The sequence below is a fragment of the Salvelinus alpinus genome, chromosome 23 (genome assembly GCF_045679555.1).
Source record: "Salvelinus alpinus chromosome 23, SLU_Salpinus.1, whole genome shotgun sequence".
Classification (NCBI taxonomy): Eukaryota; Metazoa; Chordata; class Actinopteri; order Salmoniformes; family Salmonidae; genus Salvelinus; species Salvelinus alpinus.
The window spans coordinates 30,031,514-30,047,768 of record NC_092108.1 but is presented as its reverse complement, the minus strand read 5'-3'; the positions used below and the strand labels follow the sequence as shown (position 1 = coordinate 30,047,768).

At 43.5% G+C, this 16,255-nt stretch overlaps 2 protein-coding genes across 7 annotated transcripts in view; one reads left to right on the top strand and one right to left on the bottom strand.

Annotated features, from left to right (window-relative positions):
* LOC139550772 (dual specificity testis-specific protein kinase 2-like) overlaps positions 1 to 11,636 on the top strand; it is a 39,067-nt gene extending 27,431 nt beyond the window's left edge. For all 6 annotated transcript variants that reach the window (XM_071361910.1, XM_071361908.1, XM_071361905.1 and 3 more), the window contains 7 exons: positions 1,541 to 1,687; positions 2,105 to 2,187; positions 3,006 to 3,090; positions 7,137 to 7,220; positions 7,348 to 7,434; positions 7,626 to 7,764; positions 8,913 to 11,636. In XM_071361910.1, coding sequence (XP_071218011.1) covers positions 1,541 to 1,687; positions 2,105 to 2,187; positions 3,006 to 3,090; positions 7,137 to 7,220; positions 7,348 to 7,434; positions 7,626 to 7,764; positions 8,913 to 9,880 — 1,593 coding nt within the window. In that variant the 3' untranslated portion in view covers positions 9,881 to 11,636. The remainder of the gene's footprint in view (positions 1 to 1,540; positions 1,688 to 2,104; positions 2,188 to 3,005; positions 3,091 to 7,136; positions 7,221 to 7,347; positions 7,435 to 7,625; positions 7,765 to 8,912) is intronic.
* Positions 11,637 to 11,776: 140 nt separating this feature from the next.
* Positions 11,777 to 16,244, bottom strand: LOC139550773 (target of EGR1 protein 1-like). The gene is made up of 7 exons (XM_071361911.1): positions 15,796 to 16,244; positions 15,648 to 15,688; positions 14,305 to 14,401; positions 14,057 to 14,215; positions 13,691 to 13,950; positions 13,431 to 13,593; positions 11,777 to 12,661 (listed from the first exon to the last, which is right to left on the bottom strand). Exons 1-7 carry the CDS (start codon positions 15,907 to 15,909, stop codon positions 11,909 to 11,911), a joined length of 1,587 nt encoding a protein of 528 aa, XP_071218012.1. The 5' UTR covers positions 15,910 to 16,244; the 3' UTR covers positions 11,777 to 11,908.
* Positions 16,245 to 16,255: the final 11 nt, after the last annotated feature.

The following is a 16,255-nucleotide window of genomic DNA, read 5'->3' as shown; positions in this document are numbered from 1 at the left end:
AGCCAGCTGACAATGTGTCTGTTATTGTCCATTTAGCCGACAGCTGGCGCTTGTGGAAAACATTGCTAGATTTGATTCTCCATCAACATATCCTGTTGAGTCATTCACATTTTCACTGCCTGGGTTCTGCCCTTTTATCCTTCAGTCCACTATTCTTGCTCTCTGTGATCATGTGTTAATGGCCTTTCCTTCTCCAGGTTACCTTGTCAGGGTTTGGGGTGGAGGTGAGTTGATGTGGCCTTGTGTGCCTAACTTTTGGCCTTGGCTCATTCATCTGATCTGGAGACTGTCGCCTCAACCTACAGGTTGCATGGAGTGGATCATGTCCGCACTGACCGACTGGCAGCAGGATTTGTCTGGGCTTTACCCCTGTGAAGTGGAGGCTCCTAGTGGAGCGCTAGGCTGGCAGACTACAGATGCGGGGGGCTACAGAGGAATTTGTAAGGCAAACAAGCTGTAATCCTCTCCTGCGTCTGGAATTGGTTTGGGGATGGTCTGCAGGGCAGGGGGAGAGACCAGACAGAGGGGAGAGAGTATTACAGCGTGTTGGCCTTTCAGTGCGTAAGACCAAATGACACGCGCACACACACTTGAGTTGGTGTGTTTCTAGGTTTACTTATTAGGCCTACTTCCAACATTCTACCTGAACAAAGGTAGAAGACTGCAGCACAAGTCAAATGTGAGTGATGCTGTAACCTCCGCTTTGGGCGGGCTAAATTCCATTGAAAGGTTAAGCTGTTAAAGGTACAGGCTAAGGGAGTTTAGTCTTCGTTCACATACCTAATTTATTTACAGTTCCAACTGGGAGAAGACAGACGCGTTTTGACTAATATTCTCTTTTCTAGAAGTCCTCTATGTATTAATTGACAGTTTGCCAAGAAACCTAAAACACACCAGTCTAGAATCACAAGGGAGGCCCAGAGAAGTCTGGTCAGTCAAGGGACCCCAGTCTCTCTTTTCGTTACCCTTATCTACTTTAATTTCTCTCCGTAGTTATTTTCCAAATATTTTTGTTTTGTGGCTGGATTAATCATTCTACACTACATGATATAGGTTAGGCTAGTTCTGTGTAGGACAGCCAAGCCTCTCCCGATTTTAGAGCCGACAGAGCTACTTTTAAAACTACTGAGTGGATTTCCAATTCACTTTGCTTTTTCTGCAAGCAGCTAGTCTTGTCTGTCATTGTCCTCAGCTGTGCTTGGCATTAGCATCAATCTATGTTTAGAGCGCTCAGAGTAAGTCGATTGACTTTGACCGGTCTTCCTGAATGAGGCGGGGCATAGCCCCAAATGACCAACAGGATGCTGTAACAATGTCTGTACAGAACATTACTTCATATCGCAATACCTCATGTAGAGTATGTACAGGATATAGTCATTGAATTCAGTAGTGTACATTTACTGATAATGTGTACTTTTTCCTACCCAACATTTGCTCACATCAAGGTGAAAGCCTGTGATAGAGGACAACTTTCTCCTGAACTCTCATTTGAAACCTTCCTAAATTGTTCTGTTTTCCCCCTCTCTCGACCTTTCTGCAGTACATCAACGGTGGGAACCTGGAGCAGCTGTTGGACAGCAACAAGCCTCTGAGCTGGGCAGCCAGGATCAAGCTGGCCTGTGAGATCGCCAATGGCCTGGGCTACCTGCACTCCAAAGGCATCTTCCACCGGGACCTCACCTCCAAAGTGGGTGGCAGTTGACTGTGGATGGATGCATCCGAAATGTGGTGCACTGTTTCCTTTCTGAAACAGAGATAATAGATCTAGTCAGCATTTATATACAGTAACGTGTGTTCCAGTGCATTTTCTTCAAACCATAGGAGTTGGGACCTGGTTTCCATGCAATAGTACTTGACGTTATTGTGATTCTCTGGCTATCGGTTTCTTCTATTGCGGGTTGAAACTGAGCCACGTGGTGTTTTGACTCATGCAGGGTGTAAACCTCTTGAGTTGAATCTAATCGACCAACATGCAGTACATCAAGTTCATTTGTGATTCAGTTCAAGTATGACTGATTGAGCATTCACTGAAACTTTCCCTTTTCCTCCATAAATGTCAGTCATTTTAGAAGCTCATAATGGAATTTGTGCTCACTGTCCTCAGAACTGCCTGATCAAGTCAGATGAGAACTGCTACACTGCAGTGGTCGGAGACTTTGGTCTCGCTGAGAAGATTCCCAACTATGAGTAAGTCATTTCCACGGTAACGGTTATATATTAAACGGGCCAGTGCTATACAAACACAATGTTGGTTTACATTCATTGCTTAAACAGTTTTTAGCACGATACATAAGATTAAGTTCAGCACTGAAATGGAATCCCACGGTTTTATTTTTTTACTCCAAAAAGAAAATCAAGATTTGCTCCTTTGAGTCAAAGTCCAGTGAAATGTCTCTGTAGTAAATGAATGTGCGGCTGGGAGGTAAAGGGATGGACAAGTGCCAGTAGGGGAGGGTCATTTGATTAGGCAGGAACATGAAGTACTGTTTTGGAATAAACTGGTACGCTAGGCTAATAATACCAGAGCAGGTTAAGAAGGCCCCGCTCGCTCGCTCTCTCCAGGCCATGACTTCATTATTACATATTAAACTGATGAAGAATCGACCTGCTTTCAAAACAAAGTTAGAGAAATAACAATATTATTAATAATATTTTGGCTTGTCTGATAATTGTTGTGATATTGCAAAAATAGTCATTGTATAGTCATTGTGGTGTTTTTTTAACCTTTTATTTAACTAGGCAAGTCAGTTAAGAACACATTCTTGTTTTCAATGACAGCCTAGGAACAGTGGGTTAACTGCCTTGTTCAGGGGCAGAACAACAGATTTTTACTTTGTCAGCTCAGGGATTCGATCTTGCAAACTTTCGGTTACTAGTCCAACGCTCTAACCGCTAGGCTACCTGCCGCCCCGATCTACTGTAATGAATTGTATTATTCCCTCACCCAAAAGGCTTGTAACCTCCAGTCTAATGTTTATCTTCCTGTACTTGTGTTGTGCCTGCAGTGGTGAGGGGGAGAAGCTGGCTGTGGTGGGCTCTCCCTTCTGGATGGCCCCTGAGGTGCTGCGAGATGAACCCTACAATGAGAAGGTATTGGGATTTTATTAAGATCCCCATTAGCTGTTGCAAAAGCAGCAGCTACTCTTCCTGGGGTCCACACAAAACATGAAACATAATACAGAATGACATAATACAGAACATCATTAGACAAGAACAGCTCAAGGACGGAACTACATACATTTTTAAAAAGGCACACGTAGCCTACATATCAATGCATACACACAAACTATCTAGGTCAAATAGGTGAGAGGCGTTGTGCCACGAGGTGTTGCTTTATCTGTTTTTTGAAACCAGGTTTGCTGCTTATTTGAGCAATATGAGATGGAAGGAAGTTCCATGCAATAAGGGCTCTTTATAATACTGTGTTTTCTTGAATTTGTTTTGGATTTGGGGACAATGAAAAAATCCCTGGAGGGATAAGTGTGTGTGTCAGGGCTGTGTGTAAGTTGACTATGCAAACAATTTGGGATTTTCAACACATTGTTTCTTATAAAAAGAAGAAGTGATGCAGTCAGTCTCTCCTCATCTCTTAGCCAAGAGAGACTGGCATGCATAGTATTAATATTAGCCCTCTGATTACAATTAAGATCAAAATGTGCCGCTCTGTTCTGGGCCAGCTACAACTTAAATAGGCCTTTCCTTGCAGCACTCGACCACACGACTGGACAATAATCAAGATTAGACAAAACTAGAGCCTGCAGAACTTGCTTTTTGGAGTGTGGTGTCAAAAAAGCAGAGCATCTCTTTATTACGGCTAGACCTCTCCCCATCTTTGCAACCATTGAATCTATATGTTTTGACCATGACAGTTTACAATCTAAGGTAATGCCAGGTAACTTTTTCTCCTCAACTTGTTCAACAGCCACACCATTCATTACCAGATTCAGCTGAGGTCTAGAACTTAAGGAATGATTTGTACCAAATATAATGCTCTTAGTTTTAGAGATGTTCACGACCAGTTTATTACTGGCCACCCATTCCAAAACAGACCAACTCTTTAAGGGGTTTCGGTGACTTCATTAGCTATGGTTGCTGATGGATATATGGTTGAATCAACAGCGTACATGGACACACATGCTTTGTTTAATGCCAGTGGTAGGTCATTGGTAAAAAATAGAAAAGAGTAGAGGTCCTAGAGCTGCCCTGCGGTAAACCACACTTTACATGTTTGATGTTAGAGATGACCAACTGGCAGGTGTCTTCACTGACATTTTCAACATGTCCCTGATTTGAGTCTGTAATACCAACATGTTTCAAGCAGACCACCATAATCTCTGTGCTCAAGAACACAAAGGCAACCTGCCTAAATGACTACAGACCCGTAGCACTCACGTCCGTAGCCATGAAGTGCTTTGAAAGGTTGGTAATGGCTCACATCAACACCATTATCCCAGAAACCCTAGACCCACTCCAATTTGCATACCGCCCAAACAGATCCACAGATGATGCAATCTCTATTGCTCTCCACACTGCCCTTTCGCACCTGGACAAAAGGAACACATATGTGAGAATGCTATTCATTGACTACAGCTCAGCGTTCAACACCATAGTACCCTCAAAGCTCATCACTAAGCTAAGGATCCTGGGACTAAACACCTCCCTCTGCAACTGGATCCTGGACTTCCTGACGGGCCGCCCCCAGGTGGTGAGGGTAGGTAGCAACACATCTGCCACGCTGATCCTCAACACTGGAGCTCCCCAGGGGTGCATGCTCAGTCCCCTCCTGTACTCCCTGTTCACCCACGACTGCATGGCCAGGCACGACTCCAACATAATCATTAAGTTTGCAGACGACACAACAGTGGTAGGCCTAATCACCGACAACGACGAGACAGCCTATAGGGAGGAGGTCAGAGACCTGGCCGGGTGGTGCCAGAATAACAACCTATCCCTCAACGTAACCAAGACTAAGGAGATGATTGTGGACTACAGCAAAATGAGGACCGAGCATGCCCCCATTCTCATCGACGGGGCTGTAGTGGAGCAGGTTGAGAGCTTCAAGTTCCTTTGTGTCCACATCAACAACAAACTAGAATGGTCCAAACACACCAAGACAGTCGTGAAGAGGGCACGACAAAGCCTATTCCCCCTCAGGAAACTAAAAAGATTTGGCATGGGTCCTGAGATCCTGAAAAGGTTCTACAGCTGCAACATCGAGAGCATCCTGACTGGTTCCATCACTGCCAGGTATGGCAATTGCTCGGCCTCTGACCGCAAGGCACTACAGAGGGTAGTGCGTACGGCCCAGTACATCACTGGGGCTAAGCTGCCTGCCATCCAGGACCTCTACACCAGGCAGTGTCAGAGGAAGGCCCTAAAAATTGTCAAAGACCCCAGTCATAGACTGTTCTCTCTACTACCGCATGGCAAGCAGTACCGGAGTGCCAAGTCTAGGACAAAAAGGCTTCTCAACAGTTTTTACCCCCAAGCCATAAGACTCCTGAACAGGTAATCAAATGGCTACCCGGACTATTTGCATTGTGTGCACCCCAACCCCTCTTTTTACGCTGCTGCTACTCTCTGTTTATCATATATGCATAGTCACTTTAACTATACATTCATGTACATACTACCTCAATTGGGCCGACCAACCAGTGCTCCCACACATTGGCTAACCGGGCTATCTGCATTGTGTCCCACCACCCACCATCCCCTCTTTTACGCTACTGCTGCTCTCTCTTCATCATGTATGCATAGTCACTTTAACCATATCTACATGTATATACTACCTCAATCAGCCTGACTAACCGGTGTCTGTATGTAGCCTCGCTACTTTTATAGCCTCGCTACTGTATATAGCCTTTCTTTTTACTGTTTTATTTCTTTACTTACCTATTGTTCACCTAATACCTTTTTTGCACTATTGGTTAGAGCCTGTAAGTAAGCATTTTACTTTTTGGCGCACGTGACAAATCAACGTTGATTTGAGATGCTTCCATTAAAGAAAACCCTTTGAGTTCTATTAGATAGATTGCCATATTGTGGATTCAGAGCCGAGGTTGAAAAGCCATAGCACTTAAGTTTTTTCAACAACCGGTTATGGTCAATAATATCAAAGGCTGCACTGAAATCTCACAGTACAGCTCCCACGGTCTTCTTATTATCAATTTCTTTCAACCAATCATCAGTCATTTGTGTCAGTGCAGTACATGTTGAGTGCCCTTCTCTATAAGCATGCTGAAAGTCTGTTGTTAATTTGTTACAGAGAAATAGCTTTGTATTTGGTTGAAAGACCAAAAAAAATCAAACAGCATTTTTTTCAGCAGTTTGCTAAGAGCTGGCAGCAAGTTTATAGGTCTGCTGTTAGAACCAGTAAAGGCCGCTTTACCACTCTTGGGTAGTGGAATTACTTTAGCTTCCCTCCAGGCCTGAGGACAAAGACTTTCCTCTAGACTCAGATTAAAAATATGACAGATAGGAGTGGCTATACAGTCAGCTACCATCCTCAGTAGCTTTCCATCTAAGTTGTCAATGCCAGGAGGTTTGTCATTTTTGATAGTTAGCAATACTTTTTCCACCTCTCCCACACTAACTTTACAAAATTCAAACTTGCACAGCTTTTTCTTTCATTTTGTTTTTTATACATTAATATAATTGCTCACTGTTTGTCGTGGGGATTTCCTGCCTAAGTTTGCCCACTGCCAATGAAATAATCATTAAAATAATTGGCAACATCAAATGGTTTTGTGATGAATAAGCCATCTGATTCTATGAAAGATGGAGTTGAATTTGTCTTTCTGCCCATAATTTAATTTGAAGTACTCACGTTTTTTTCCATCATTCTTTATATCATTGATCTTGGCTTCTAATAAAGATTCTTATTATTTTTGTTGAGTTAAGTCACATAATTTCAAAATTTGCAGTAAGTTAGCCACTCCTTTTGCCCCATCTCTTTCAACCATAGAGTTTTTCAAAATCCTCATCAATCCATGGAGCCTTAAGGTAGGTCCCTGATCTCTAACCCTTGACCTCTACTCTTGACAGGACTTGACAGTACTACTGGTCTGATACACATCAACCCCTCAAGCTAAGAACTTATCTCAAACGTCTGTCTCTCTGTTTTCTTCTGTTTCCAGGCGGATGTGTTCTCCTACGGTATTGTCCTCTGTGAGATTATTGCCCGAATACAGGCCGACCCCGATTACCTTCCTCGCACTGAAGTGAGTATTGCGCCATTTCCTCAGTCCTCCTCATCCCCCATCACATTACATAAGACTCTGGGATTTAGTTGAAATGAATTTCCTACCTGACCCCTCTCTCTCTCTCTCTCCACTCCCTCTATGATAGAACTTTGGCCTGGATTATCATGCCTTCCAGCACATGGTAGGAGACTGTCCTCCTGACTTCCTGCAGCTAGCCTTCAACTGCTGCAACGTAAGTGGGCCCTCAATCTCTCCGTTTTCCCAAAACACAAAGCTGCTTCCCAAATCTTTATTCTCTTGTGTGGGATAGAAACTATAAACACAATCTGATTTAGCAGTACCCCTGATCTTGTTTGACCTGGCTGCTGTATCCCCCTCCCTTTCCCCCCCACTCCTCACCATGTCCGTGTCCACTTTCTCCAGATGGACCCCAAGCTGCGACCCTCGTTCCCTGAGCTGGTAAAGAGGCTGGAGGAGATCCTGTGTCGGCTGAAGGCCGAGGAGTCTGAACGAGAGAGGATCCCCCTCAGTGAGGACAACGATAAGAAAACCATCCCTAAAGGTGATGCCTCCAACCTCCTATCTAACCCCTTCAGAAGCCTGACTGCCATGGCAGTGGAACTGTTTTATGGAATAGTATGATCAAAACATAATTTTATGAGGATAGCATAACAAATGCACGATCAAAACCATAAACATCACCACCTAACAAACTCCCTAAAACAATACAAACTGTGTAAAGATGCCCCTCAGCAATCCATTTCCCTTCAATGTACATTTCTACAGGCAATAAAAGCTTGCCTGCCATGTTAGCCCGCAGTCCTGCACCACTTGACACCCAGTTTCCATGTAATAGCTGCACGGTGCAATGGTTTCTTGGAACCAGGAAGAAGCTGTTGTGCCTCTCAAATGGCACCCTATTCCTTTTTGTAGGGTAATACCTTTGACGAAAACCCACACTATGTAGGGTATAGGGTGCCATTTGGATGTACCCCAGGTCTACTCTAAATAGGTCCAGTTGCAAGCCAGGGATGTCCTTTCCCTCCCAAGCCCTGTCCCAAATAGTCCCCTCAGTCCTTTTCTCAACATTTATGATGCAGTGTCTGCTTGCAGGTTCAAGTTGCCTTACAATTTAACATGACGTAAACCTCTAACCTCTTGAGTGTTTCGCAATCACCTGATTCTGTGAAGCAAAGAATAAGATACAGTACGGTTATTTGTTATGTGGAAATCACCATGTATCCTTTGAGTAGGTTGTAAATAAATAATTAGTATTTTCTCAGATCCTATTTCAATTCTAATTTGGTTCAGGGGCCATTTGGAATGTTAGGGCATGGCTTTGTTTTTGTTTAGCTGGCTTTCATTCCTTGGCCAGTCATTCCCTCTTCACTATTTACTTCTGTATCTATAATCTCTGAGGCCCCAGTCCACTTTAGTATTTCTACTTTATATCTTAATTATTTGCATGTATTTCCCATAATGTTTTGACCTATGCCATTTACTTCAATGTAAGAATTTGACTGTCTCGTTTATTTTTATGCCTGTACTTTATATCTTTGCATATATTTCCCCCTGGTGGCTACATTGGGAACTAACACTTCAAAACAATGTGTTGTCTAGTAGAGATTTGACTTGTCTCGCTCTCTGTCGGTCTCTCGCTTTCTCTGTGTCTCGCTCTGTGTCTCTGTCTCCCTCTCTCTCTCTGTCCAGGTGACAAGGTCCAGGGGATTAAGAGGTTGAACCCGTTGGGTCTGGAGGATGATGATAAGATCTCTCCCAAGTCACCTCGTCCTCGCCGCAACATCTGGCTGTCCCGCAGCCAGTCAGACATCTTCTCCCGCAAGCCCAGCCGGAAGGTCAATGTCCACGACCCCTACTACAACCCGGGCCCCAGGGCTGTGCCAGGGGCCCGCAAGATCAACCCCTTCAATGCCCGCGAGGACCTGTGTGGAGGCAAGATCAAGTTCTTCGACGTGCCCAGCAAGTCTGTGTTCTCCCTGATGTTCGACCTGCACTCTTCTCAGGACAATGTGTTCTCCTCTGGGACCCAGATCCACTCTGGAGCCCACATCCACCCGGGTATGTGGCAGGAGACCTGGTTTACTGGCAGACAGTGCCGCTCTCTGCCCGCCTCCCCCCAGCTGGCCCTCTTGGACGGCTGCTGCGCCCCTGCCTCCTGCCCCCTTTCTGCCACTGTCTCCAAGTGTGACCCAGCCCAGCTGGGCCAAGAGGTCCGACAGAAGGTGCTCAGCGCCTGGGCCAGGAAATATGCTGTGATGGAGATCCCTCCATACTGTGGAGGGAAAGAAACAATAGAGGAGGAGAACAGAGTAGATGAGAGCGGGTCTCTCTATCCCATGCCCAGTGACCGTACAGAGGCTATGGACTGCTCTAGCAGCCAAAGGAGTCCAGAGGAGGACAACGTCAAGGACAAACATGTCTGCTGCCCCATGCAGGCCCAGAATGGAGGCCCAGTGAGGGACAGTAGGGATGCGGTGTCTGTGTCTGAGGAGATGGAGGCTGAAGACCAGGAGGGCATGCAGCAGCAGAGCACTCCCTGTCCAACTGTCACCATCAGCCCAGCCACAAACCAAGACCATCTGAATCCCATTGTACTGGTGCCATGTACGGCCCCACACGCCTCCACAGAACCGCCCTCTAAGTGTGACATCATCTAGGCCTTAAACAGGTCAAGGAGAAAGGGAGCCTTGTGTGAACTCGTTTTTAACCGAGAGACACTCCTCAGATAGGAATGATGACGTGTGATGATCAATGCTCTGCAGATAATCTCATGATTTAAAAAAAAAAAGATTTCTATTTAATATACTGAAACTTACTTTATTTCTTAAAAAGGCACCCCTAAACCAGGGGTCTCATAATTCCTTGAGGTTCTGTGTGTATGCTGGTTTTAAATCACTGCCTTCTCCTTGATATTCAATGGTATTGTGTTTTATCTTCTGCCCCATGTGGAGATGTAGGAGAGTAGATGCATATGATATTAAAGTAACACATCTAACACTCTTACCAGGGAGAAAGGGTTGAATTCTGAATGAAAAACAGCATACTCACTGCCTATCCAACATTGAGACCCCCCACCCCTGCATCATCTTGATTAGTGGTATTTCTGTACTAGACAATGGTGCCTGCCAGAAAGGAGAGCCCAAGCCAGATCCAGACCATATCAAGGCTAGTAAAGGAGTGTGGTTCACCAGACTACAGAGGTCTCTTATGGAGACTAAAAATAGACTGCTCTTAAATTTGCAGTAAAACCAAATACAGTTTGTGTAAATGTGCACGCCCACGTGCACTGGAAATCGTTTGTACGTACCTTTTTAACATTTCTATGATTTAAGCGTTTGGTATAACCTGAGTGTACAAAACATTAGGAACAACTGCTGTTTCCATGACACTGACCAGTTGAAAGCTATGATCCCTTAATGTCACCTGTTAAATCCACTTCAATATAGATGAAGGGGAGACAGGTTAAAGAAGGATTTTTAAACCTTGAGACAATTGAGACATGGCTTGTGTGCCATTCAGAGGGTGAATGGGCAAGACAAAAGATTTAAGTGCCTTTGAACGGGGAATGGTAGTAAGTGCCAGGTGTACCAGTTTGAGTGTCAAGAACTGCAACGCCGCTGGGTTTTTCACGCTCAACAGTTTCCCGTGTGTATCAAGAATGGTCCACCACCCAAAGGACATCCAGCCAACTTGACACACATGTGGGAAGCATTGTAGTCAACATGGGCCAGCATCCCTGTGGAACGCTTTGGACACCTTGTAGAACCATGCCCTGACGAACTGAGGGCGGGGGGTGGTATTTTATGTCCGTCCTCCATCATGAAAAATGATAGTTCTCTGAATGATATGTCGTATTGAAAACTTGTGGAATTAGGTGTGGCTTGAATGTGTGATCACACTTATGTTGAGGTGGGTCCTATTTTGGCCTTAAGTTGAAAGCTCTGTTGGGTATAAGTTGTGTAAGGAGCACTAGTTGTCATGGATGCATCACTCACACACACTAGTTGGCATGGATGCATCACTCACTCACTTTGGTTCACTACTCCCTTGGCACATGTTTTGGTCTCTTGAAATACTCTGCACTTGAAAGGAAAACATTTTAGTAAACTTTATCACTAAATTTCTATGCAATAAATGTAAACTGCATCAGGATAATTTTACATAGAGGATCTATTTTGATGTAAAACTCAATCTCCTTTTTAGGTCTTACTCTGTATGAGGCATGTGTAGATGCCATGGTGTGATAGAGATGTTAGAACTATCCTTTGTTTTCTGCCATCTTGGCTGATGTATGAACATGTAACAGGATCTTTCAGGCAAAGCTGAAGAGCTTACAATTCAATTCAACTTTTTTTTTTTTACGTTGATAAAGAACATGTGTCCAATCGTTTTTTAAATAAATGGCTAACTTTAGCTTCTTGTGCTTATTTCAGTGTGATCCTATGAACATAGTCATACCGAGTGCACTACAGGCTGATGAGGACTAATGTGAAATCAGCTCACTTTTCCTGCCAAACCTCACATCAAGTTGTTTTAAGACACAAATTACCATGTTTGTCATAACCAAGGAAAAGCCTTTTTATTGAAACATAACTGTATCAACAAACATTAAAATGTGCAACAAAGCATGTCTAACTAAAAATGCTTTATTATAAACCAGGAATACATTTGGTTCCATTGAATGTTTATACAGCTCCCTCTGCTTTGCTAGCCACACTGCTAGAAAAGCTTTTTCCCCACACAATGTCCATCTTGTGCATGTGAGCCTTGGAGGACTTGGAGAAGGTGCTCTTGACAATATGCATTGGGACAGACTTGCCACTGAGGTAAACTTTGTTCAGGCACTCAGGGAGCCAGGACTCTGAACACGGTGGCTCACCTACTCTCTCTGTCAGAGTGGTGGCATAGGAGAAGATGTAGCCGGTCATGAATGCATCGAACCCTGCCCGGTGGGAACCTCCTTCCAGCTTCTTCCTCTTGGACTTTTCTTTCTTCGCTGCCTCAGATGTGGCCAGAGGCTGTGGCTCTGACACACCATTACCTTCCACCTTTTCTTTGTCAGTCTTCATTTCTTCATCTGCAGACACAGCCTGTGGCTCTGCGACTCCGTTGCCTTCCTCTACCTTCTCTGTCGTCATTTTCTCACCGCTCTCTGACCCCTGTGCCGGAGTCCCATCTACCTGCTCTGTGACAGGGGGAGGTTTGCTGTCTGTGTCAGGGATCACCTGGTCCGGGCCCTGCTCTCCATCCTTCAGCTCCATATGGGCCTGCTTATTCTCGGAGGCACCTTCAAAGTCCACGTTCCCCTGAGAAGAGTTTTTTCTTTTCCTCTTCCGTTTCTTTTTCTTTTCCACCTTGTTTTTTTCATCGTGCTGGATGATGAGGTCAGTGTCATGTGACAAGGGACACAGTGACCCATTGGGGCACCAACCGTAAGCCTACAAAATACAGAATGTTGTAAGTTAACAAAATAGAGAAATTGGACTTATTATTTGTATGGCAGCACAGCCCCTGAAGTGACTCTCATCAACTGTATGCAAGCATTCTCTTATCTTGCCAACCCCCATTGTCACACCTGAGAAGCAGAGGTTCTGTTGTCTTTACAGGTCTGATATCTGATTGGAGGTTAACTTTTGAATCTAAACAACTCAGATGCTTATGAAAGGGTCTTTCACTTTTTTGTTCCTGAACTGATGTGCTGCGATACCTACACTCACATGAGCCATGGTGCACCTCTATCTCACTCAACATGCTTAGAATAATGCTTTGTAACTTAGGCTTTGCCTTGTATGTGAACCCATTCAAGTTATTAAATAATACTTGCTTTGATATTCGCTACTCATTACCATTCCTTGATCTTAGTCGGCTAAATGCATAATACTTGCATATTGCTAGTTATCTTATGTAGGCAGATAATTAATTTAATGGGTTAATTGCTTAGTCTTATTACGAGTGAGGTGTGTATATATAAAATACTTATGATAAATATTACCCCACTACACGTGTGTCAGCTGAAGTGTAACAGGGTCAAGACACTGCATTGTTCAGATTCAGTTTATTATCATTAGAAAAATAGCTTGGTTATACACTCGTTATTGCATAAGAGTCCATGAAGTGCCCCAGTGCTGATCATTATTGCACACATTTTTGGGATCCTTTAAAATAGAATCTGGGGTTGCCAACAAGTTTAAGAAGTGATGTACTTACAGAAAAACGCTGGCAGACATTCAGCGGTCCCTCCAGGCTAGACCCGGCCAGGCAGGGCCTGAAGTCCACATAGCTGGACAGGTGGCCTGAGTATTTGCAGAACTCCAGGAACAGATGGTGTCCATTACCACCAACCTCAAGAGACTTGCTGTTGTCCAATTTACTGTGGGAAAAAAAGAGCAACAAAAATACTGTAACTACTTCCTTGAATGTGTAGTAGTATGGCTAGATGTGTCATATTTAGTGTTTAGTTTACTAACCATTTCTTGTAGGCATACTCAAGGTAAGAGGCAGCAAAGCGCAGCTCATACTCTGTGGCGTACTTGGTGTCATATATCCCAGCTGGGAACATCTGGGACAGGTCAGCAGTGAAAGTGCCAAGTTTATCTGGCAGGTGTGCATAGAAGCACTGATACAGGAACACCATGTCGATCAAGCCATTGTGTAGAACCAATGGCTTGCGAGCACGCAGGAGTTCCACAAACAGCATCCGCATGTTTATTCCATGGGAATCCCCTCCCTGGATACAAGAAAGGAACAGAACTCTGGATCACTTCACCACTTAAATGTAAAAATAAGGAATAGTCCAGGATCTATGACGGATCACAACAAAAACTTTATCTCACCATGTCATTGCCCTTGAGATAAGGGACACCTTCAGCATATTGTTTGTTGAAGTCAAATCCATGTTGCACCAGGAACTGCACAGATTGTGGTTCAATTACATACTCCTCACTGCAGAGCAACGTCAGGTTGTACACCTGGACAAGGTACGTATCATCATCCTGGAAAGAGATATAATACATCAAATAAAACAATGTAACATTTTATGTTAAGCTTTCTGAATGTCAGGATGTGCAAAGGTTACATTTACCTTGTTTTCAAGTTTCTTAAAACAAGCAAACCCAAGGGAGAGAATTGAGCGTGTGCGAGCTGCATTGCATATGGCTTTGTAACGGTCCTCTATGCATCTTAAAATGAAAACAGAGATAGAGCTAATGTAAATCTTGAGATTGAGATAGCATAGTGATTGTACATTGGGTAAACCCAATTGAATTAAATCCCTTTTTGACAGCATCCCTTTAGACTTAAACAAAACTTTCCATACATGTTTGCCTGTGGAAGAAGTGGTCAGAAAGTGCATTTTTGGACCTGAATGACAAAACATTCAGGAGATAGGGGTGGTCAAAGTTGACCCATTTTGCATACCCCACCATACCATGAGACATCCATGTCTTTCTTCATCACCGGAAAAGAGAAACGGTTGAGTTTGATCATTTAATCAAAATAGTATCAGATGTTATATTTGCATATGTTTAGATCCTATTTCACATCTGAAGTTTTTGTGTTGTGCCTGCCATCGGTTGAGACAGCATGCTCTTGAATACAGGGTGGCAGTCATTTCAATCCTAGAAATAGATTTCATAGAATGGACCTATCCCTTCAGACCACTGCAACTTAGCTGGTATACCATCGAAATGTAAATTGAATTGAAATTTGAACATCTAATTAGTACAACAAAGATCAACGCCAGTCCAACCACTGTCGAATATCAACTTAAATCATGTATTTTCTATGATATTTCAAAGCGTTTCCTATGGAAGTTTGACAGTATAATTTAAAGGAACAGATATGCCCATTCAAGTCAACAAGTATGGACCTCCATCTTTGTAGTACCATTTTAAAGTTGACATTTCAATGTTATTCCCATTTTAGTACATTTAATCAGCCAAAACATGACACCCACCCTGTATCCAAGAGCATGTTGTGTCTGAACCGATAGCGGGCACAACAAAAACCTTAGATGATGTAAAATCAACTATAAGCTACAACATATGCAAATATGAAGAAAAAAATAGGAATGTACATGTTTTTTGTAAATAGACTTGATGTTAACGATAAAAGAAAATACTTATAGAAAATAGTTTGACAACCCTGTGTATAAGCTTGTAAATGATATAAATCTCAGCCTATTGAAAAGATGGATGTCTCATGGTATGGTATGCAAAATGGGTCAACTTTGACCACCTTTATCTCTTGAATGTGTTGGTACTCAGGTCCAGAGTCGCTTTCTAAAAACTACTACAATTGGCAAAATGCATGGAAGGTTTCGTTCAAATCAAAAGGGGGTCTGTCAAAAAGTGACTGAATTCAAATGGATTTACCCCATTAGCTACATTAAATAATGAAGAAACCCCCAGAATCAACCATACTCACTCTGCCAGCAAAGCTTTTCTGCTTCCAAGCCCACTCAATTCCTGAAACAAAACATGCAGACATTATATGTGTCAATGGGCTTACATAAAGACGTAAACCATCAATGTACCCACAGCTGTTTGTCTGCAAAGCTCGCTGTAACACTTACTGTATCCAGTGCAATGAAGGAGGCAGTCTTGATTGCAAGGACCATAGCAGGCCACAGTTCTTTGAAATTATCATTTTGCACATCAATAACAGGGACTACCATGGAGGATGTCATAGCTAACTAGTTAATATTTGGAACACAACCAAAATGTTCAACTGAGTGTAAGCTAGCTAGCTAGTGTTAGCTAACTGAACACTGGGAGTGACTAGACTTATTGAATGGTCAAGGAGCTCATTGCAGGAGGTTTTCGGTTGTCCAGTGAAAGCTTCCTGTTCACTACTATGCGTTATTCTTCGTTTGTCGGATTGCATTGATTCGTTTCTCAACAATAGTTTTCAGCGAGGAAGACCCAAATTCTTGGCAAGAATGAAGCGCAGCTGTAAACATCCAACCAACGTGGTCTGAATGGGTCCTTACAGATTGTACACCAACAACACACAAAGGACCCCAGTAGGAGTGG